Raw genomic sequence first — 24197 nt, 5'->3', positions numbered from 1 at the left:
GGTAGCCATAAAAAAAACCGAAGATCTTCGCAAAAAAGACTAGATCAACAGAAGTTACCGGAGAGAAACTATAAGTTATCTTCGCGCGGTTACCATGATGTGTCTCTGAGAGACATCGTTGAATAGGTATCATTCATCACGACTCACAATTCAATTCTGTATTAATATTCTGTGGCTGCGTTCGGTTTCTCCATTTTGTAGTTATAGTCAGTCAGTCAGAGAGAGGTCATGGGAGCACACAAGCAAAATGGGGAAATCAACTACTGTCGAAGACCTCCTGACAGGCCGTTCTTGCAGAAGATAAAGTATGCTCTGTGGAACCCTGAGGAGGGCAAGGTTCTCGGTAGAACGCCTCATCGATGGGGTGAGTACAAAAAGCTTTTATAGTTTTAGTTTTGGTTTTGGTATAAAATAAATAAAATATAAATTGTGTACCTATAACTGTTTTAGTCATCTTAGTACTTACTTAAAATAAAATTATGAACCCAACTGTTGTGAAATAGTGCCCAGTGAAAAGATTAAATTCTGATAATTTTCGAATAATTCAGGTACCGCGTTTTTATTCCATAACGAATTTTTCATTTAAACTTATCTACGTAATATTTTTTTTATAATTATTCAATGGCGGGAGACTTTTGATAAACTAAATTTTCAAACTGGATTTATAAATCTTAAATCACTTATTTTTTTTGATAATGAAATTAAAATTATTTAGTTAAATTGTGAGTGCAGTTTAACTAAATACAGTGCAGTGATTGTTTCGGTACGATATAAACCTATAGCACTGATATTATAAATGCGAAAGTTTATGAGGATGTATGTGTGTATGTTTCATACTCTTTCACGACAAATCTACTCGACGGATTGTTATGAAATTTGCTACATAGGTAGAATATAATCTGGAATAAAACATAAGGTACCTTTTATTCTGAAATTCCCACGGGAGCGAGCGGAGCTGGTAGAAATCCTAAATATCTGATGTCTCTTAACGAACATCATAATATTCAAATTGCTCATAATCAAGGAGTTTTGCAGTAAAAAAACATATTAAAAATACTAAAATTTCGAACCGAGCTTAGTAACTAGTATTAAAATCTACTATTATCTACAACTAACGTTTTTCAATTAACCGAGAAACTAATGAAGTTTTAGAATGACGCAGCAACGTACCTGTCACATGACAGTCAACTGAATCATACAGAAAAAAAATACCATTATATTTCTTTGTCAGATCAAAAATATTTTGGTTGCCTTCTAGACAGGCACTGCTGATAATCCACTGCGGTCTACTTGATGGAAAGTGGTCACCGACTATGTGTGTACGCCGACGAAAACAGGTTTATTACGTAGGCGTTGTTCACTTTGTGGTCTTTGTGATAAAGTACTCTTATCTGATCCTCTCATCATTGATCATTAATTCGGGGCTGCATGACGTCACATGAAACCCGAGGAGGAATAATATTCGCATATTATTAAAATATTAACATTATGAAACCTCACTAGGAGTCATAATATGTATATTATAAGTTTCTAAAATGTAATCATCGTGAGAAATCCATAATTTACTGAAATTATCTATTAAAATTCATACTTACATACATACTTACATACATACATAATTTTTATTAACAAAATATATAAAATATGAACCATACAGACGTCAGGCAGGGCCCGACGTCCATTCTTTGATAATTTTGCATATAAGCTGCCAAAGTTATGTGTTCCTTTGTCGTCTCGCATTGCGTCTTTGTGGTCGTATCGTGGGGCCACATGCCAAGAATCGTCAACCAATCTTCATTCTTTGCATACATAGACTTAGTTCAGAAGTGGTGGTGGCCCAGGGGTTCTGACGAAGGTCCCAGGTTCGAATCCTACTCGTGCCACATGAGTTTTGTGTGGAAACCTGTACATTGGTGGACAATTTAGTTCATTATATATATAGTGTATCCGACTACGTGCTACTAGGCGCAGAAGGTCGTCGTAAAAGTCGTGTCAGATGCCTTGAGGCTACTTGAATAAAACCTGACCAGTGTTAGCAATAACACACTCAATATGACGATGTTATCATGACTTAGTTCACAGTTCGGAGAAGGACATACTTATACAATTCATACCGAAATAAAGGACGGTTTTTCAGTTTTTCGCGGGTGGAGCCGCGGGCAAAAGCTAGCATAAATATAGTATGATACCATACGATAGGTGCTTAATATAAGTTACAACCATCACCCAAAACCAATTAGACAATAACCTTCACTACAACATCGTTAAGACGAGCACTATAGGTGCGGTGTGTCAAGCTCATACATATAGCACTTATCATCATAGTTTTTGTACAGTCGCCAGCGTGGAAAAACCCACTATACATACCACTATGTGGAGGTAATAGAGGCGGATTCTCTATGACTATGTATAGGTTGATGTTGTCTATACCACAGACAAGCCACCCCCTGAAATGGGCTTTTTCCGTTACGTGTGTTTTTCATTACTCTAGGAAATGGGCACAGCCGATCGTTTTGCACTTATTAATGTGGTTACATTGATAGATAGATTGGTATAAACAATTTACTTTATTAGCTTAGTAGTGTCCCACTGATGGGCAAAGGCCTCTTCTTATCTGCCATTTAGTGTGTATAAATATGTATATTTTTAGAAAATTACTTGCTTTTAGCATTGTATATTTATGAGGTTATTGCGCTGCGGGGAATTTCGGTGTGTATTCCAAGATATGTTCTACCCGTGTACCAAATTTCATAACAATCCATCCAGTAAATTTTGCGTGAAAGAGTGACAGACAGTATGGTTCTTCTTGTATCATTATTAGCACAATGAAGCTCAAACTCACCTCTATTACCGCGATATAAAGATGCAGACGAAACATACGATCGACTATACATAGTGTACATATCGTGTAGGTATTAAACCAGTTCGCTGTTTTTGTCGAGTTATTTCGATCCACCAGCTCATAACCAAGATTTCGCCAAATCGATCCACCTACAACATTTGATCGTAAACATAGCCCTTGACTATACTTGTATGACTGAATGATCATAAACTACTTAGCTACATAGGCCATGCTTACTTTACTGCATTACTATATCAGTCCGAAATCAAAATCAAAATCAAATCATTTATTCAGAAATTAGGCCTTCACAGGCACTTTTTCACGTCATAATCTAAATTAAATGATGTTTACCAAAGCTACAAACTACTAGCATTTCGGAAAGACCACTGCTGAGAAGAAATGCCGAAAGAAACTCATTCAAACAGTGTTGGTCCCTATTATGCCAGAAGGGCTTACCATTTTTTAAATATAAATTTATGTATAATTTTTTATTAGTAATATAACATGTAAGTACACAATAAAGTACATGGTCAAAAGGTATACTACTGAAACATATTATGATTGTGATCAAGTGCTGATGAAAGGAAAATATATATCCGAATCAAGCTCCGCTATTATGATTATAAGTCCTTTGTTAGTGAAGGGTTTATAGGTTATATCATCAATTTGGGAAACTGCAGAAGATATTAATTATCTGTAAAATAAATAAAGTAAAATAAAAAATCGAACCCGGGACTTTTCGATGTCATCGCAGACGTCATAACCGCTCGACTGGTGGTCAAATGATTAAGTCTGCTTTAAATACGTGAGTGACCTATATTTTTAATATTCCATGTCTTATATCAGGTCAGTTAGTTATCAGGTATAAGCGTTTATGTTCACAAAAGGTGCATAGACAGCAGATGCAGTGAAGTGCTGCGTATCAATTTAGGAAATGTATCGGAAAATATTACTCTCTGACGTCACACAGTTTACGTTCTCCGCAAATAGTGCGGCCTCGGCTTTAGCTCATACCTCATACACATAAATGTTTACATGGCTTCTGTTTGAATGTAAACCACATAAAAATATTTGATACTAAACAAATTATTACGTACACGTAATGAAATTGAAAATTATGAGTTGAAGCATCGTTTTGGTGGGATTCGATCGAATTTATTTATTAACTAGCTTTTGCCCGCGGGGTCGCCCGCGTTAATTTCATACCAAAATCTCAGTAATTTTATCGCGTAGGTACTCTGTGAGACTGGTAAACATATATCGCATTTTTTCTCATCTTTAGTTCAATTTTCTGTTTCCCGCTGTGTGTCTCGTCCCGCAAACTTGTCCAATCCCGCTTCCTGCTATGTAATGTAAAGTAGATATCCCGTACCATTTCCTACATATTGTGTCTCCTTCCCAATTCCCGATTCTACTCCCACTCCCGCTTTCTGCAACGCGTGCCGTCCCATTTTCCATGACGTTTTACGTCCCAGTTTTTTATTAACCACAAACGAAAAAAATATATTATTTTTTTTTAATTATTAGTATTTACTATTACTGTTATTTGCTACAAAAAGTAAGTGTGCCAATTTTCAGCTTTTTATCTTGAAAATTGTATTAAGTCCCATACAATCTTTCACCCCCCTTATGAAGGGGTTGAGGGTTAATTTTCAGAAAAATCTGAAACACATATTCATACCAAAATCTAAATTTTCAAGTCACTAACTTCAACGGCGTAAAACTTTCATATTTACAGATTTCACCCCTTTCACCCCCTTCGGAGTAGAATTTCCAAAAATCCTCTCTTAGTGCTCACCTACACTCACCTACCAAAATGCCAAATTTCAGCTTCCCGCCCAGCAGTTTCGGGTGTATGCTGTCTGTCAGTCAGTCACTCAGTAACGGAAGATTTTTATACTGATATATAGATACATACTGCGCCCATTATATCTATATCAGACTTTAATCGATAAAAACAATTTGTTTATATTCTATTCTTTCTACAAAATTTTAAAGTAAATCGGCTCTATGGATTGTTATTTTAATTTTCCCACAGGACCCTCCTCATTTTCCGGGATGTAATATCTATAAGATATTAACCCGGGATTCCGAGGAATTTTTGATTCACAATTAGTTTTTCAATTATCCTACGGGAACCTGACCATTTACCGGGATGAAATGTATCTAATTTTCCTAAAGGACCCTCCACATTTTGCGGGATGAAATGTCTATAAGATGTTAACCCGGGATTCTGAGACATTTTTGATTCATAATTCGTTTTTTAATTATCCTACGGGAACCTAACCATTTACCAGGATGAAATGTATCTAAGATATTAACCCGGTATATAAGGTACCTACATACCAAATTTCAAGCAAATCGGTCCAGTAGATTTCGAGTGATGCGCGGTCAGACAGACAGACAGTCATTTGGGGGCCGATTATTTTAAAAAAAGAAGCCTATGTTTTATTGCATCAAATTCGGGCCAGCGGCCAGTCGTGAAAGTGGAACAGACAGATAGACATACTTTCGCATTTTTAATATTAGTACAGAAGTATGTATAGTGACAATCTCAGAATCCATCTTTGGGAAAGTAATTCCATTTGCTGTCAAAAGTTTCGTAAGTAATCGACACATGACGATGAATGAATATTATTTTAGGGCGGTAACCAATGCAATAACGACATCATAATATAGCATCAGTACAGTGAGTAGGTACTGACTACTGAGGCGAGTAATGTAAAGTAAACACGCGCTGATCCATGGCCGAGTTTTAGCTATTTCGGCCGCAATCGATTCGCTAAGGACTTCACACGTAGGAAATAAGTAGCTCCCGGCTATATGGAATACTAGGTACGCCCTGGGGATTCGCTCTCATGGAAATATCGGGATAAAATGTATCCTGTGTTATTGCAGGTTATATTCTACCTGTGTACCTACCAAATTTCATAACAATCCGTCCAGTAGATTTTGCGTGAAAGAGTTACAAACATACACACATACAACCTCACAAACTTTCGCATTTATAATATTAATAGGATGGTATTATTTGAAGCGATTCTTTAGTCTCTTCGAAGCGGTGGTGGTGTAATGGTTAAGACGCCCGCCTGTGGATCGAAAGGTCCCAGGTTCGAATCCTACTCGTGCCACATGGGTTTGTATACAAATCTGACTCATATATAGTAATTTTCATCGACCACCACTTGCTTCCGATGAAGGAAAACATCGTGAGGAAACCTACTCACTGGTTGATTCTTATTAACTTGTGTGTGAAATGGAGAACGCAATGGCAAACCACTCCATTAATCATACCAAGAAAGTTGTTGTGTGTGTGTTTCATTCCACGTAATGACCACGACCCTCAGCCATGAGGAATACGACTATGAAGAAGGGAAAATTAGTGTGGTTATTTTAAATCTTGTTCTTAACTAATTGAATATCAAAAATATCGGTTGTAAAATCATAGCCGAATCTTCATAATTAAATGTTTAATTTTTTAGGCGAACCCAGGCTTGGGGCGTTTCATCTTTGAATGTAACCAGACACACACGATATGAGCACTTGCTTATTTCGTGTTTATCTCTTGATAAACTGTGTGCGGAATAATTGACGACCTCGATGGCGCAGTGGTAAAGTTCTTGCCACTGAACCGAGAGGTCCTGGGTTCGATCCCTGGTCGGATCATTATGGAAAATGATCTTTTTCTGATTGGTCCGGGTCTTGGATGTTTATCTATATATGTATTTGTTATAAAATTTAGTATCGTTGATTTAGTATCCCATAACACAAGTCTCGAACTTACTTAGGGCTAGCTCAATCTGTGCGATTTGTCCTAATATATTAATTTATTTTATTTAATCTACTAATCGTGTCGGCGTAAAACCAGGTTTTCATTATTATTAGTATTTCATTGCCCACGGGAGCCGCTGGCACAGCTATTGTTGCGTAATTCTGCCCACGGCAAAAATTAGCCTGTCACCCTTCGAAATATTTCCACATAAAAAATATAGAATTAAAAGCATTCCTCTTTATAATACAAGCATAGATATACCTAGATACAGACCACTCAATCGCTACATATTATTTAGCACTTCGTTAGCAAGTAGCCTCAATGTAATAGTCATAATATCAGAATAATCTCTCAAATTGTTTGTTAGCACTGTTTGTATCTATTCAACAAAGACATCATTACAATATTTCAAATTTTGAACATTAGCCATACAAGACATGCAAACTTCTTTTTAGAATATGTAAGGATATTTATCTAGAATAAACAATAGAACCAATAGAATTTGTGGGAAAAATTGGTAACTTATTAAAAAAGTTACTTTTTATTTTTACATCAAGTTTGTAGCTGGCAGCAAGAAAACATACTCATTATAAAAAAAAAAACATTCCAGGTGTGATCGGTCTTATCTATCTGGTGATGTACATCTGCATTATCATCTTCTTCTCCATCTGCATGACCGGCCTGCTGTACACCATGGACGAGAAGATACCCTACTTCCAGTTAGCTGACTCCATCATCGGTTAGCTCACTTCTTGATTAATTTTTCATACAATATTGTAAGATAATTGATAATGATTGCATCAAAAGTTCTACCATTTTTGGAGGTTTTCGTAGTGAATGTGACATGCCCGATATTGTAGGTTTGCATAGGCAGCGGTGACCACTTCCCATCTGGATGGAAGAAGAAGACGGTGAACCGCATGTCTGTTTACTTGCTCAATAGGAAAATGTATTAAGTTTTACTCTGGAAACTAATTAAAATAGTTTTTGAAAGAAAATTTTCTCCCAGTCAGTCAGTATTTTGAAAGGAGATAAAAATATTTTTCATTACATATTTTTTCCATTTTTTCCAAAGTCCATTTGTGAAATCAACCAACGGGTGATATAAAATTGCAGGTGACAACCCCGGGATGGGTCACCGCCCGCTGATCTTCGAGGAGGGCGCCCTCATCTGGTACATTAAGGGCAACAAGACGCAGTACCAGAAATACATCGACAATCTCAACGAATTCCTTCTCCGTGAGTACACAAACTTAATTACCTGGTTAAAAAACAGGGGAAGCGGGTCCAGCTTCCCGTCTGGAATCACGTCGTCATCCCTTACGGGATAGACAGAGCCAAGAATTCACGTTTTGCTTTATGATGGGATGATTGGTGCAATTTAAATTAAATAGTGATTAGGTTGCTAGTCTAAAGGGAAACTCTCCATTTTAGACCTTTCTCTAGAATATTGATGCTAAAAAGCAATGTGTACAATATCAGTACTCCATAATGTACCTACTGTTACTGTGTCAGTCAATGGCGAAATACAGGCAATGTATAAATAGCATATAAACATTCTATTTTATCGAGTGTATTGCTAAGTACCTACTATAATACATGCTCGTTATGAAAAGTTCAGCCCAAAAAAAAATCTATCGTCATGGCTGCTACTACTACTTAAATTCGAAAACTGATTTTGTGTTGTGATTCTTAGTCTTTCCACCCTCAGCGTATGAAAACAAGTCAATGCTGATCAACAAAGGCGTCAACCAGATAGACTGCCCGAACGAGTTGCGACCTCCGCGCGACGAGGTCTGTGCCTTTGACGTCACGAAGATTGGGGCTTGTACCAAGGACACTGACTACGGGTACAGCGGTGATAAGCCTTGCTTCGTCATTAAACTGAACAAGGTGAGTAAATCGCAGACTTGTATCCAGGAGCTACCATGAAACACGTAGCACCGTCTTTGCGTCCACACGTTCCCTCTTCTATTTACACTATGCGTACACGATATGGGAAAAAATACAGTGCACGTTAGCATATTAGTAACGTGATACGTGTTTGCATGTTTCATGGTAGATACCTTCAGATTAAATGTGTGCTGATAATCAAAAGATAGATCATTTTTCTGTTGATTTGTTAGATCATTGTATTATATTTTCAGTTGTACGGCTTCAAGCCTGATTACTACGACACACTGGAGGACCTGCCTGAAGACATCCCCCAACACATCAGGGACTACATGACGGAACATACAGCGCCTGAAGAGGTAACTTAAGTCGTATTGGATCAAGAGGTTTGTATAGCAAGAAGGAAAAGAAGAATGGAAAGTAATCTATCGACAAGATATACAAATCCATCTTAGATGATGTTTATGTCTATGTATGACTAAAGGCCTACAATGAAACATACAAAGACGTAGCGCGTTACTAACGCGAACACGTCTCTTTTCCCAAATCGTGTGCGCACCGTGTAAAAAACAGAGAGAACGCGTGGACGCAATGACGTGGTACGAGTTTTATGTCTCATGGTAGATGTTGAGAACTATTTTATGTTAAACTAGCTCTTGCCCGCTGCTTCGCCCGCGTGAATTTATCTGCGAAAGCGGAACAGACGATTTTCATACAAACTTTCACCCCTCGTTATAGACATATGGTCTTTAATAGGGGTCTTTAACTACATCACACTACAAATTTCATCAAAATAGGTCCAGCGGATTAGCCGTGAAAATGCAACAGATAGATAGACAGCCTGACAGACTTTTGCATTTGTAATATTAGTATGGAAGTATGAATTTCAGCGTCGTAAAGTGTGGGTCTCGTGTGCTGGAGAACGCGGCGCAGATCGTGACGCTCTGGGTGATCTGAAGTACTACCCTCACCCCGGCTTCTCTCAGTCTTACTTCCCTTACGACAACACCGCTGGGTACCTCAGTCCTCTGGTCTTCGTCGAGATGCAGAACCCTGGACGTAAGTATTAATATGTTTGTGTCTTGTTGCGGAAGGAAGGAACTAAGATATTACTAAATTTATTCAGCAAATTTTAATGTTTGCAATATTTTGCTTGTAGAGTAGAGAATCATGGAAATTGAAAACTAATTTGTGTTTATACGAAACCAAAAGCAATATAAGACGTGTTTGATATTTTTGTTGTTATTTCGCTTTTATTTTTAATAATATATGTTTTTCAGTACTTACACATATATTAAGATAGTCATTAATAAAAATACTGCTTGCATATTTTTTTTTTTTTATTTATTGGGGTTAACAAACAGTTTTACACAAAATTAGGCTTAACACTTATACACATAGTTATATGAAAAACCAATACCGTTAACCACAGTTTACCAAAAGAAGTTGAGAGCTTACACTATCCGGTATATTTATACATACAAAACCTATTTATTTATTTTTGTTTTTAGGGTTCCGTACCCAAAGGGTAAAATGGGACCTATTACTAAGTTTTTAATACAAATCAAATCAAATAGAAAAGAATTAGCTCACCACTTAAGTGGATAATACCTGAATTTTAGTATTGACTAGCTTTTTGAAAGAATATTCGATTCAATTTGTTTGCCAAAATGTTTTACATGACGTATTGAAGTCCCTGCTTATCATGAAACATAATTACGTTCACAAAACAAGTTAATTAACTGGATAGATATATTTTAATGAGGTTTTATTTCCGGATAATTACGTTCACAAAACAAGTTAATTAACTGGATAGATATATTTTAATGAGGTTTTATTTCCGGATAACGATGTGTAATTCCCAATTTCCATAGCATTGGACATGTTATTCATATCTTGGATTTGATTTTGGATTAGATTTCTGCTCATTTTACTCCTGTAACATTTTATTTCCAGGTCGACAGATCCTGAACATTCGCTGCAGGGCTTGGGCCAAAAACATCAGATACTCTGAAAGTCTCAAGAACCGACTCGGCTCCACACACCTGGAGATCATGATTGATTGAATTCAACATACGGTACAGAAACTCCGTTTTTTTTCTAATGAGTCCCAACATGTAAACATACTTCAGAGTAGAATACTTATTATTGACAAGTTTATTTGTTTACAAATTTGTTAGAAAAAAAACAGTTGAAAGTCGTTCAATATTCATTTCGCTACAACTTTTGAACTGAATTTTTGATCAAACATATCTAAGAACCACCGAATAAAAATTAGCTATCAAATAAAAAAAAACCGTATCCAAATCGGAACACCCGTCGATGAGCTACGGTGCCACGTACACAGACAGACAGACACACTTAGCGGTCAAACTTATAACACCCCTCTTTTTGCGTCGGGCTTAAAAATAAATATCTTAGTTCCAAGATATACATTATTTGACCACGAAAGTAATTTCTTAAAAAATATTTTAATTTATATTTCTGTAAAATAATGGAATATGTTAATTATAAGAAAAAAAAAATTTACGATATATAAATGACGTCAGCAAGTTCGTGCCTTAGTTTTTAAGTTTTTTTTTTATGTAGATTATCGAGCAGCCAGTTAGTGCCTTTTAAACGTAGATTATACATCACTATCCTAAAAACATTGCTAGTTTTATTGTTTCAGGCGTTCTTGCATAAATCTTTGCCAGCCCAGCTTTAAAAAATATTTTAACAGATTGTGTCATACAAGATAAATAATTCATGGATGAATTCCATGAAATAATTATATTAAAAAGTATAGTTCCATTACGCAATATTGTCACAGGTCACAGTTGTCTAAATAGAAAACGGTGGCCACATTGTGTTATAAAAAAGTACAAGACTTTCTGAAAATCAGCGCCATGGCTCTTCGTCACGGCACAAGCTGAGTGGTACCCTTTTGTAGCATATTTAATGTACCTTTGTAAATATTAACATTTTGTTCATTTCCTGTGATGTACATGAGTATGTCATGAATAAATTTATTTCTATTTCTATTAAAATTCTTTATTTAGTGTGGCATAATCTGTTAAAGTATGTTTTATTCTTCTCTAAGATAAAATATAAATTGATAAAAATCTGATAGTGGCGTTATTGTCCGGGTAAATAGCGGCTTAACATGCCTGTTTCAAGCGCGCTGGACGTAGCACGCACTCTGTAATGCAATTTGATTTAATCTACGTGCAATTTGGTGCTCTCTTAATTGTTTCAGTGTAATTATGCAATGATTTTTTTTATCAAAATTTGGTACAACTAAAATTACATAATTAGTTGTGTTAAAATCTTAATAAATAGTAATTAAATAAACATTATTGTGCTGTGACATAAACAAGTTCAATTTGTATGAAGTTATAATGGATTTATGATTTTCTAGTCACGGTTTTAGATTAGTGTTGTTGTAGGAACGAAACAGGAAAAACTAACTTGCAGTATGAAAAAATTAATAAATTTAGTAATAAAATGTTATAATTTACATTTCTGTTTGGTTTTATGACACCAGCCACTGTTATTGACCCTTTTCTAAGGTTTTAGACTCGTGGTCCTACTAATAATGTTCTACCAATAATGTCTACCGGTCCCATAGTCCCACAAGCTCATCTGTTTAAAAATAAATAAAATTTTACTGAATTTTCATTGTAAAAAAAATAAAAGCCAAACATTCGCACAGTTTATTTTTAAATATATTACAAATAATCTCACTCAAAAGCTACTTTTTAGACCTCAACAATTTATTAAATACCTCAATAATATACAAATATGACTTACAAAATTTGGTAAATCTTTGGTGACTTAGATTATGTAATTTACGTCAAAATGCATATAGAATTTGAAGGATTGACATCCTGAATTATTCATTTGAACAGTTATTATCACGCTTTAAGAACACTAACGCAATTATGTCGATCGATTCAACCATACAAATTAGGGCTGAAGACTTCCTCGAACCTCGAATACGAATCTCTATAATGACATCTGCTCATCTGCGATCCAGTTGAGGTTATTAAGTAGTCGGAAACAGCGTGATTGGGGGCTGTTTCGGCCTTATATAGTCATCTCAAATCTAATAAAGTGTCATCACAAAGCTGAGTTCAAGAATTTGCATTCTGTGGCACAGACTGCATGTGATAGGTTAAGTTAGTATATTGTTAAGATTTGTGTAACAGTTGGCAAATAAATCTATCTATCTATCAAAATCAGCAGTTTCCCGAGGAGTCTCCAGCATTTCCCCCAGACTTACTAGTCTACTCGATCATGATCTCGATGTGGACTGAGCCCATGCCCTCGTGGCGATCATACTTGATATTGTGCGCCCACGCACGACACTCGATGTTGATTAGCATGCCAGCTGGGGATACAAGATTTATCAAATGTTACTTTATATGAGTTTTATACTCAACGGTGGTCGTTCGAAAATGCTAGGTTTGTAGCATTGAGAACTTACTATAATTTTATAGTAGTACAATTTTCAACAACAATACGCTTTTCATTTAAACGAATCGACGTTTAATTATTTAAGTTTTTTTTACAGACACACAACATAAAATTCGAACACCAATCCCCTTTTATTACTAATCAACTGAACTGAACTGAACTGAATTCCGGTGAAGGAAAACATCGTGAGGAAACCTGCACACTGGTTGATTATTAACTTGTGTGTGAAATTGAGAAGGCAATGGCAAACCACTCCACTAATAATGCCAAGGAAGTTGTGGTGTGTGTTTAATTCCACGTAACGACCACAACCCTTAGCCATGAGGAATACGACTATGAAGAATCAACTGAACTCAACTATTGTTAACATTACTACAAACACTTTCGCATACACTCGACGAAACATAAAAGAACTTTAATTGTTATAATTGCGTGAAAGTCCTGTGGCGCGAGTTATTGGAGCTGTTATATCATGTCATGTCATTAGGAGCTGCACTAACTGTCAAAGTGGGACTCCACTTGTAATTGGCGATAAAAAATCTACAACTTCGAGGACGTTTGAAACTAAATAAAAGCATAACAAAGGTAAAGTTTCTTACTCTTCGGCCTTTGAAAGTGCACAGCCACCAAGGGACTCAAGTAGCCCTCCTGGTTGGTGTACGGGAAGTAGTACCCGGGGAAGCCCCGGTACGGCAGGTACTGGATGGGGCCGATGTTCTCCCGGTCCGCGGGGTTCTCCCCCTGGCAGGACACCCACACCATGTTCAGCTGGAAGGATAACGAAAATTGACAAATTCTTCTTTTTGTCGATCTCTTACCGACTTCAAGTCGACTATCCTAATTGCAACATGAAGTTCGACTGATTTAGAATAGAAGTTTGCCACGACCTACCTACGTATTATTTGAGACTTCCATAAAGTTTCCTAAGGTGCATGGATTTGGGCAAGAAGGACTTTGTCTGTCGAGTTCGTTTATTTGTGCGTGCCTCTCCCGCTACACCAGCATAGCTATACAATGCCATGGACAGTGGGCGATGTATTGGTCCTCACAAATTTTAAACATCAGAGTCGACTCGCTAATAGTTGTGAATTGTAAAAAAAATATGAAGAAGTGCTTCATTTAACCAAGCTCAGCTTCTGTTAACGAAGTGTCAAAGTGTCAGCTAAATGAACTAATTAGAACAAAGATATGATATTTGATAATTAGGATAAAATATTTGATACAATGCATAATGACGCAATGCCAATAGCAGATCTCTAAACAGACACATTGTTCACCAGCTTTTGCGGGAAGACGAGCATTCAGGAAACTTTCCTATTTTTATCTGAACTTACATAATTCTTGTCGTACGCCGTGATATTCTTCACATGCTCCTTCAGGTCTTCAGGCATGGCATTGGGCAGAGTATCAGAACTATTGTAGTAGGTAGGTTTCCATCCATAGATCTTGTTCAACTTGAGGAAGATGCACGGTGTGGAGGCGTGGTATGCGAAGTTGTTTCCTTCCACGCAGGGTCCCCACGCGCTGATGTCCACGTCGCAGACCTTGCCGGCAGGGATGGGCAGCTTGAAGTCGCAGTTGTGTATGTTTTGTCCAGCCCCAGCTTTTTTGCCGTCTCTTTTGTATGCTGAAATATATTTAAAAAATATTGGAAAACAACCGTAAGCAAAAATGGATTGATAAACTGGAAACTCTATTAGATGCACTTTATGACACCACCTTACTATCTCGGTCTGGTTTGATGGCTGTCTAATATTTGTACCTACTTATGTAATTTCGTGTTACTATAATGATTTAACTGAAGTAAAATGATCATTTTTATCACATGTTTTACCTTCCTCTCGAATATAGTAGCATATTTGCAAAAATTACCTTTCAAGAATTCAGACAACTCTCTGACCCAGAACTGATGGCTGTTAGGGTCGTTGCCTTTATACCAGATTACACTGCTGGAGACCTCCGGTGGCATGGGCCTGAAGCCGAGCCCAGGGTTGGTGCCAATGATGCTTTCTTCTAGTTTCCACTTGGGCTGCCGCGGGTCCATCATCTGCAGGAAGGTCCACATGCAGATAGCCACCAGGACGGCCAGGGCCACGTAGAAGGTGAAGTAGAACAGGCATATCTTGGCTGCAATAGAGATAAATAGAATAATTCATGAAAATATCTCGTTTGTTCCCGCATTCCGCTCCCTTAATTACGCGGTGTAATGAGGCGTATAGGATAGTTTCGTGAATCCACTCTACTGGTAAGATTATAAAAACATTTTTCCATATTTTATTATTAAATTCGGAATGATAGATAACCGGGCGACAAATCATCATTCCAAAAATCATTTTAATTACATAAAGTTTTTTTTTTGTATGGGTTTAAAATGTCTGTTTCTACTTAACCCTGAATACGTTGCATTTCATTCTTCAGTCTTAATTACATTTTGTTTGTACTAATAGAAACTTGAATGAGGCCAATAACGAGGCAGCTGCTAAAAGGCTACCTCTAGGTCTATATTGATATAATTTATTTATTATTTCGTCTCGAAAAGAAGATAAGGAGCAACTTTATACAAAGTTTCATTCATAATTTTGACAAAGCCAGTCTAAATTCCAGTTTCCCCTGGCCGCGGCCGGTATTTAAATCCCAAGGAGCGGGCGAGCGGAAGCGGCGGCGGCCGGGAATTGAGCCAATGAGATCATTACGCCGCATCCTGCGCGCGCGCGCCAAGATGTACCGACCTTCTGGAGTAAACTGTGGCTTTCTGACTTTGCAGTACGGCTTAGCTATAGAAAATATATGGAAAATTTACTCACTTATGTGTATTCTAATAAAGAATGAAGTGAATGTAAGTTCAGCTTCATTCCTTTAGGTACTATTAGGATTTTTAACCATAAACAAGTAACTGAACATCCTAAAATATGATTTTAGTTGCCAAAGAATAATACTAATAAATGGACAACAACACACAACAGCCCACACTAAGCATAAGTATCGTGGCTCCGATGGATGGATGGATGGTCGGAGCACAAAAAACTAAACTAGGATTTAATACACACTTTCGTAATGATTGATGGCGATGGGTTTTCATTGGTTTACGATTGTCTTAATCGTAAACCAATGAAAACCCATCGCCATCAATTTTATAACACCAGCTTCACCCCGGAGCTTTGCTCTCGTGGGAATTGCGTGATAAAAAGTACCAAATGTGTTATTCCAGATTATATTCTACCGTTGTGCCAAAATTTCATGACAATCCGTCCAGTAGATTTTGCGTAAAAGAGTAACAAACATACACACCACATCCTCACAAACTTTCACATTTATAACATTAGTAGGATAAAGTTCAACCCCTTACACCAGCTAGATCCAGTCCGTCCACAGAACTCCTTCGTCTTCGGGTTCCATATGAACCGGCTGGCCTTCTCCCCCGCCGTCATGTCTGGCTCCTGCTCCTTGTAGTACAGGTTGAACCGCTCCAGGCTCGTCAGGTCGGAAGGACGCTTCTTCACCGTCATTTTGAGGTCTACAAGTCGATTACCTTATATCAACATTGGGAAAAGAATGCTCGATGGAATTAATTTTCTTCCTAATCCTAACATTATAAATATAAAAGTACGTTTCTTTGTTGTTCACGCTTTAGCTATTCAACCAATCTTCTTGAAATTTTGCATACATGTAGTTTGAAGTACGGAGGACGACATAATAAATCTCTCAATATTTTTCATCTCGTTCTGTAAATGGTAAATTTTGTAAAGTGTGATAGTGACAAAACATAGGTACCTACTTTAGCTTAAAGTATGCATTAATTATTTTATGAATGGAACAGGTTTTTTAGGCATGTCTTTGTAATAAAGTTTATAAACGTAATACCCAGTATCTACCATAAAATATGTATTGAAGTAATTGAAATTGAGTGTACAATAGTCACTTCTATTGCGTTCAAGGTTTATAGCACTATTTCTAGTCGTATATCATTCAGCATTGGCGGTTTCCTGGCTTCATCAGAAGTAAACGTGACATATTTTTTATACCCTTACACTGTTACACGTCAAAAGAGTTAACGGGAGACAAAATAAACATTTTTTATTATCAAAATTACTGTAACTAGGTACAAACATTGAATATTGTACACAAATATAGTGTCACGTCTTTATGCCTTATCAGGTCAGGACAGAGTCAGGAGATGCTAAATCAAGTCTCTCCAAGTTATGGGGACCTTATTTGTGGAAATATACATCGAATAACTAGTCTTTAGTCATGAATTTAAGGATAGCTTTGCTGTTTAGGTTGATAGTCAAATTAAAATACACTTTATGCAAAAATATGTTTTGTCTCTTTCTGTCAACGTCAAATATTATGTAGTGCGATAGTGACAAACATATTTTAGTTTAAAGTGTGCTTTAACTTTTTTATAAATAACGGGCAAGTTTAAAAAGCAATAGGCTATATCTAGCTTACTTTTCATTGAAGACACAAAGATAAACTTGAGGAGATTCAGTGAGAACTCACCTGTCCTAGAAGCTAATGATGTACTGTGTCCTCACACCTTAGAGCTGGAAGTCAGTCTGCGGACCACTGTGCACGGTGGACCAGCACAGGATAATGGGACCGCACGATGCGAGAGGGAGCCATTTAACTGAGATCATCAGTTAGATCCACCTCCAACAGATCCATTATAATGATGTTGTTCTTGCGTAGTGGTAACGCCCGCCCGTCATTTTCATGTCCAAGGTTTGATTCCCAGCGCGGCCAATATTTAACCTGTTTTCAAAGTTATCTTTGAATTTCTTAAAAGTTTTCTCTGAATCTTTGAGTTTATTGGGTGTGATGTGCTTTTCTGTGTTTATGTCCATTGGATTTCCAATACAGACCTAGTTTTTTTAACTGTTAGGCTCACGATACAGTGCACGTGTAAAAATCGCTGTGTTTTTCATTAAGTAAAGACAGAATTTCAGGTAATACTAACTTAGGACCCTCCATGACGGCACCAAAGACAGCTTTCTGATTCATAGTTTGGTTACGCGTTGTCTGACAGTTACTTACAGATTTACGATCATCGTGCAATTTCACAATGAGTTCAATAGATTCATCGTAACAAAGTTTCTGATTGGAGACAAACATATCTTGCCAAAATAAAAGCAGAATAGGCTTGTTATTGTTACTTGAAATGAGGGTAGCGGTATCTTGACGTAATACAGCCGTAAAATGTACAATTTCCGTATTCGCTCCTGCTTACCGCCATCCCTCGCCCCCTCACTCCGGCCACAATTTGTGTGTCGTGTCGTGATTAATATCGCCTTCCATGCCGTAATAGACCTTTACCTTGTGTAAGATTTAGCTTGTCTAGACAACCCGTAAGGGACTTGGAAATATGGTTCTGAACCGACTGTCGCCTCGCGCGTTACTGTTTTCATTCTAGACTGTGATGCCTTGAAAGGCGGTCGAGTCTTTAAATTTTGAAGACTCATCCGAGCTTTCATGACCGCCTGCTTAACGTCAATACTCTTTTGGATGTGGTTGCCAATCAGCTGTCAAGGCTATAGACAGTCGTAGACAAGCTTATATCTTGTACACATATATTTTCTTCGTCTCAACTTGAGGTGAAACGAGGGCAGGAGAAAGCAATTAGTGACATGACATGCAATGTAACCAAAAAATATGAGTCACTGAATTTGATCAGCTTCCATTATGTAGTCACTTGATGTTTAATTAGCGTTTGTCTTTAAAACTTACAAGTCACACCATTCAGATCATTTAACCCATTTTTTGGATCAAGAGCGTAAAATACATTTTGCGGCATTGACAATATCAAATATAATGTACCAGCTGCGCCTCGGGGCTTCGCTCCGATGAGAAATTCGGGATAAAATGTTCTATCTTTCTATATGCTATTTAAGGATTTATTCTACACGTGTACCAAAATATTGTCACTTACCTATATCCAAACTCGCCCATAATCGTAGAAAATTAATGGTATTTTTAATAATTATCAAACAATAATAGTTAATGATTATTATTTGAAATAAATTTAATTTAAAAAACGTTCCTTTAATTTGTTGATAAAAAATATATATATTATTGATTTTAATTTAATTATAATACATTTTATGAATTAGCACGAAATGTGCTGTCCAGAATCTAGAGCAGTTCGTTTAGGAACTGCCGCTGGCGGACACAGGCCATTGTGGCGCTTCTGCTGCTGACCTTCTTGACGCCGTCATCAGAGCAAGCGTCTGTTGTCACCGACATTGTAATTTCGCCCTTGTTATTTCGTTTCGTATCGTTGTTTCGCGAGTTACATATTGGAATTATCATATCTTATTTACCCAAATGTACAAACCAAAAAGATCTTTGGAAAGATAGGATATAGATTTTTTAATATATAAGGAGAAATCACACAGATTGAGCTAACCCCAAAGTAAGTTCGAGACTTGTGTTATGGGATATTAACTCAACGATACTATATTTTATAACAAATACATATATAGATAAACATCCAAGACCCGGGCCAATCAGAAAAAGATCATTTTCCATCATTACCCGACCGGGGTTCGAACCCGGGACCTCACGGTTCAGAGGCAAGAACTTTACCACTGCGCCACCGAGGTCGTCAAAAGATAGGAGACAACCAAAAATAGGAATTATGCGTATTACTCACAGGATCGTGGCAATCTGCATTCTTAATTGAGCCATCGATGTCTGGATGATGTCTTGAGTGTCCTGCTGTGGCTAGGCGTAGGTTTGAAGATAGTCGACGCGCCGTCGATTCGACGATCAGGCGGTAACGATAGACACACGCACTGATTCAACTATCCTCTGCCGACTACGCCAGTTACGTTGCTAGACGCAGGAGGAGTGTTTTTAAAAACTACAATAATTAAGGATATATAGATTTATTTCGAATAATCACGATCGATTACATGAATAAAATGAAATAAATTAAATCTACGCGACCGCGAGCTTAAGCGATTGAAGTACGACAGCTCGAGGAAGATGCTTCGTTATCCCACTGTGTTCCGAGGTGCTGAATCTGCAGTTTCGTAATATGGTCTGATCGGTTTCGGGAAATCGAGTCATTGTTGTACATTTGGGTAAATAAAATAAGACGCTTGTCAGGAATTGTTTGCAGTTTTGTGAGATTGACGAATGTGATTCAACTTGTTTAGGATGATAATATTGTGTTTCTCTAAAAAATTTTTGTAAGTACCTATTTTTTCTTAATAAATATTTTAAAAGGATACATATTGTGTACCGTTGTATTTAGCTAAATAAATAAATAAATAAATGATGATTCCAATATGTAACACGAGCCTATTATTTTAGTAGTTCTGAATAAGAGTATCTGAATAAGAGTTTTACGATTCACCACTTTATGATAAAATAGCATATTGTAATCTGACGGATAAACTAATCTGCTAGATATATTTAACTGATGTGCTGCTAGTTAACGAATCTATTGAAAAAGATTATGCGCAATCGAATAACAAACATGTAAAGGCCTCAATAAGAGAATAATTCATTCCGGCAAATTAGCAGTCGAAATTGCGAGGACACCACGTTTCACATTTCCGCGAACGCGATTAAATGGGGTTATTCGAATAAATCGAGAATCGATTTGATTGCGAATAAAAATCGCAAAAAGGAACAAAAGAAAAACGGTGTACAGCGACGTCAATCATATGAGGTGACAGCTTAGTGCAGGGCGCTGTGGTTTATATCGATAAATTGTATCGATATGGTCGTTGATTGATGCATAATATTTTCTGGATCTTATTTGTACAGAATGCAACTAATAACATACATAACATAAACCGTATACATATCGACAACACTGTATCACTGCGCGCGTGCGACTGTACCACAACAACGTATAAATAAATGTAATTTTATTTATACGTCATAATCCAGAACCTGACACTGTATCGTGGAGAGAAAAGTTTGATGTATATCATCGTAAAGCTTAAATATTGCTTTATACTAACTTCCAAAGCAATTATCAGCTGAATTCCCAAGGGTTATTAATATTGATCGGGTCTGAAGGACAAAAAGAAAGACATATTTTTATAAAAATTTATAATGTTCACAAGATTTTCTTTTTTATAATAAAGTTTGTATAAAATCCACTATCTTATTTTATGGAGCTGGAAAATAATTTAATTAAGTATCGATATCGATATCGACAGCGTCAAGCCCAACGGGTCCTATAGCGGTATCTGATTCAAAGGGCGAGAGAACTCACGCGCAACCTCTTCCATCACATCTGACTGGAGACATGCGAATTAATAGGGCTGCCTATTTACTTTCTACATAATAAGTATAATTTTTTGAAACATACTTTATTTAAGTTGAGTAAACATTTTCATGGCTGGTAGAAGTCCTGACACTGAATATTTTTTGTAAAAAAAAAAAATGGTTGCCTGTAAAGTCGGTTTTACGGGCGAAGATTTTACGTGACAACGTCTTTTTACGCGCGCGGCAGACCGATCATAGTTGAGTGGGAGAGAGACGCAAGGCATTCGGCGGGCCTCTCTCTCGTTCGGTGACTCATCGTAACGTTACCGGGCGTTACACTTTTTCATAAGTGACTCCCAGCCGCAACCTAATTTAAGACGTTGTCACGTCAAAAACTTATGTTTGCTTGTATACAAAATGCACTAGATCCTTATCATAATTATCTTACTGCATTACAAATAGAATATGTATATGTTTGATCTTCGGGTTTCACTGAAATTTTGAATAAATAAATAAATAAATATATCAGGACAAATCACACAGATTGACCTAGCCGCAAAGTAAGTTCGAGACTTGTGTTATGGGATACTAACTCAACGATACTAATATTTTATAACAAATACATATATATATAGATAAACATCCAAGACCCGGGCCAATCAGAAAAAGATCATTTTCCATCATGACCCGACCGGGGATCGAACCCGGGACCTCTCGGTTCAGAGGCAAGCACTTTACCACTGTGCCACCGAGGTCGTCAAATATTTCTGTTATAAAATTTTAACTTACTTAAGTGAAACTTACAATTATCATTATTTCATATTATCCATAAATTACTATTTTAAGTACTTCCTTAAAATTAAAAATTATGACCGATAATATTAAATAATGATAATTGTAACATAGGTAATTGGTACTTTTCGTTTAATCCCGAAAGTACGAAATTTAAAATATAAAACAAAATTTATAGAAATATATATAATATGGTCCACAAAAAAAAAATTGGAAACGAGAAAGCACCAACGAACAAAATGAGGTGATACAGCCCTGCCTGCTCACTGGCGGCCAGCTGGCTATAAAACCTTGTCCTTGAGGATTTCTGGCAATCGCACTTCACCCCAGGAGTGAAAGGTCGTGTTGGAGAGCAACTGACGCGGTAGCTGAGGACATCATGGTTTTGGCCAAGTTATCTGTAATTGTAAGTACTCGATTATGCTTTACATTTTACTCAAAAATATATGTAGGGTACAAGTTACTATTGTAATGATTTCACGAACGAAACCTAGTGGCCTATAAACGAACAATTAATATTTAAATAATTGACTGACGTTTTTGGAATTGTGTGCATTCAATCAAACTCTAACTTGATGGTATAGACAAACATTCTTACGGCTGTTGTGTGATGATCTATCTAATTGTAAAATCTGATCTGAACCTAATTGTAAATTAAATAGATATCTAATAAGCATCTGTTCTTGTGATGTAAAAATTAACATAACAATGCGACATCCTTGTATTCGTTGCTTGCTGTAAGTATAAAAAAAAACAATAAAGATTACTTACTAAATTATTCTCTTACAACGCAATTACAAGTTGCGCACACGCACCTTACATCTACTAAAGAAGATTCACCAAGTCTATTTTTAATTCCCATCTATCATTAGAAACAGAAAAATGTAATCAATATTGTATAATTTTAATTTCAGGTATTTGTCATAGTGGCAATTCATAATGCGACGTCAAATGATAAGGAAGGACGTAAAGTAGGACTCCTGATTCCAGAGAAAATTATAGGAGGAGTCATCGACATAGTACATAGCCATAAGAATAAGCCGGGAAGTTCAGTGCAAGGATCCTTCCAGCAACAAGGTTCTTATCAAAGCTACGCCCCGCAGCAGGGATATCAGCAGTACCCTAATCAGTGGAACCAGAACCAGAATCAATATCAAAATCAATACCAAAACCAATACGGTAACTCACAAGGGCAGTACAATTATCAGAACAACTACCAGAATGGAAACTATCAGCAGGGTAGCTACCCCGTTAATAGTGGACCAGCCCAGGTTGGACAAAATCAAGTAGTAACCCAAGGATATCCCACACAGCAAGCTAGCTACGGCAATATCCAAAATCAAGGTCAAAATCAATTACAAGGACAATACGGCTCGTATCCACAGAACCAAGGCGGCCAATACGTAATGCAGAACCAGAACCAGAATCAACAAGCTGGAGGACAGTATCAAAACCAAAACCAGATTCAACAATCAGGCGGTGGTCAGTATGTCAGTCAGAACCAAATTCCACAGGGCCAATATAACCAAAACCAGCAATCTACAGGACAGAATATGAACCAACTCCAACAAACCGGACAGTACGTTCAAAATAACCAGGGGTCCTATCAATCTGGTAGCTCGCAAGGTTCTGGAGGTTCCTCGGGCTCTTCAAGTGGTTTCCAGGTATCTGGTAGTCATCAAACAGGAGGACCTGGACCTACCTGCGTCTGTCAGGCTTGGACCAAACCTCAAGGTGACAACATTTATGATCAGAGTCACCAAAGTAGCCAGGGTAATCAGACAAGTAAGGCTGAAGATAAAAAGGAAGAGATGTAACATTATGATCGAATTCGTAGTATTCTTTATTACGCGCCTGCAATAGGTATTTCGCATTTAGTTTTTTATACAAGAAACTTTGCTATTATTTTTATGTAAGGCATACGGACTGTATTGTTTATCGATCTCTTGGACTATTTACATACAAATTTTGAATTTACCTTAATTTCACCATTTTAAGTCTTCATTTCTTTACTTCTTATATGTAAGTAGTAAATTATTTATTTATTGTGCGTTTGTGTTGATTGTGGATTAGATTAAATTATTGTAAGAAATTATTATTGAAATAAAAATATTTCTCAGCTTAAGTATTTTGTTTTTATTGTATAATTTAAGTATACAGGCTACAATAATATATATATAATATATAATATCACTATACTAAACTATACTAATACTG

At 36.8% G+C, this 24197-nt stretch overlaps 3 protein-coding genes across 3 annotated transcripts; 2 read left to right on the top strand and 1 right to left on the bottom strand.

The window, feature by feature from the left end:
- The first annotated feature begins 216 nt into the window (after positions 1-216).
- LOC128670850 (sodium/potassium-transporting ATPase subunit beta-2-like) lies at positions 217-11002 on the top strand. The gene is made up of 7 exons (XM_053746862.1): positions 217-364; positions 7225-7353; positions 7731-7853; positions 8326-8507; positions 8762-8866; positions 9398-9566; positions 10464-11002. The coding sequence occupies exons 1-7, from the start codon at positions 229-231 to the stop codon at positions 10571-10573; spliced, it is 954 nt and encodes a 317-aa protein (XP_053602837.1). The 5' UTR covers positions 217-228; the 3' UTR covers positions 10574-11002.
- A 1186-nt stretch (positions 11003-12188) lies between these two features.
- LOC128670842 (sodium/potassium-transporting ATPase subunit beta-2-like) lies at positions 12189-17626 on the bottom strand. The gene is made up of 6 exons (XM_053746851.1): positions 17466-17626; positions 16312-16479; positions 14838-15092; positions 14300-14592; positions 13565-13733; positions 12189-12879 (listed from the first exon to the last, which is right to left on the bottom strand). The coding sequence occupies exons 2-6, from the start codon at positions 16469-16471 to the stop codon at positions 12776-12778; spliced, it is 981 nt and encodes a 326-aa protein (XP_053602826.1). The 5' UTR covers positions 16472-16479; positions 17466-17626; the 3' UTR covers positions 12189-12775.
- Positions 17627-22312: 4686 nt separating this feature from the next.
- On the top strand, positions 22313-24083 carry LOC128671431 (transcription factor SPT20 homolog). Its single transcript, XM_053747882.1, has 2 exons — positions 22313-22386; positions 22895-24083. Exons 1-2 carry the CDS (start codon positions 22360-22362, stop codon positions 23795-23797), a joined length of 930 nt encoding a protein of 309 aa, XP_053603857.1. The 5' UTR covers positions 22313-22359; the 3' UTR covers positions 23798-24083.
- Positions 24084-24197: the final 114 nt, after the last annotated feature.

Source organism: Plodia interpunctella, chromosome 1 (genome assembly GCF_027563975.2).
Source record: "Plodia interpunctella isolate USDA-ARS_2022_Savannah chromosome 1, ilPloInte3.2, whole genome shotgun sequence".
Lineage (NCBI taxonomy): Eukaryota > Metazoa > Arthropoda > Insecta > Lepidoptera > Pyralidae > Plodia > Plodia interpunctella.
This window is presented reverse-complemented; position numbering and strand designations above follow the sequence as displayed.

What these genes read in the sequence shown, in the direction of transcription:
- LOC128670850 (XM_053746862.1), top strand. Translation starts at nt 229, where the DNA reads ATGGGAGCACACAAGCAAAATGGGGAAATCAACTACTGTCGAAGACCT. An exon ending in TAGAACGCCTCATCGATGGG is followed by an intron (nt 365 to 7,224) that starts GTGAGTACAAAA and finishes AAAACATTCCAG; the next exon opens with GTGTGATCGGTCTTATCTAT. An exon ending in TCTCAACGAATTCCTTCTCC is followed by an intron (nt 7,854 to 8,325) that starts GTGAGTACACAA and finishes TTCCACCCTCAG; the next exon opens with CGTATGAAAACAAGTCAATG.
- LOC128670842 (XM_053746851.1), bottom strand. Translation starts at nt 16,471, where the DNA reads ATGACGGTGAAGAAGCGTCCTTCCGACCTGACGAGCCTGGAGCGGTTC. An exon ending in CGGCGTACGACAAGAATTAT is followed by an intron (nt 13,734 to 14,299) that starts GTAAGTTCAGAT and finishes TTATCCTTCCAG; the next exon opens with CTGAACATGGTGTGGGTGTC. An exon ending in GCACTTTCAAAGGCCGAAGA is followed by an intron (nt 12,880 to 13,564) that starts GTAAGAAACTTT and finishes TTGTATCCCCAG; the next exon opens with CTGGCATGCTAATCAACATC.
- LOC128671431 (XM_053747882.1), top strand. Translation starts at nt 22,360, where the DNA reads ATGGTTTTGGCCAAGTTATCTGTAATT. An exon ending in TGGCCAAGTTATCTGTAATT is followed by an intron (nt 22,387 to 22,894) that starts GTAAGTACTCGA and finishes TTTTAATTTCAG; the next exon opens with GTATTTGTCATAGTGGCAAT.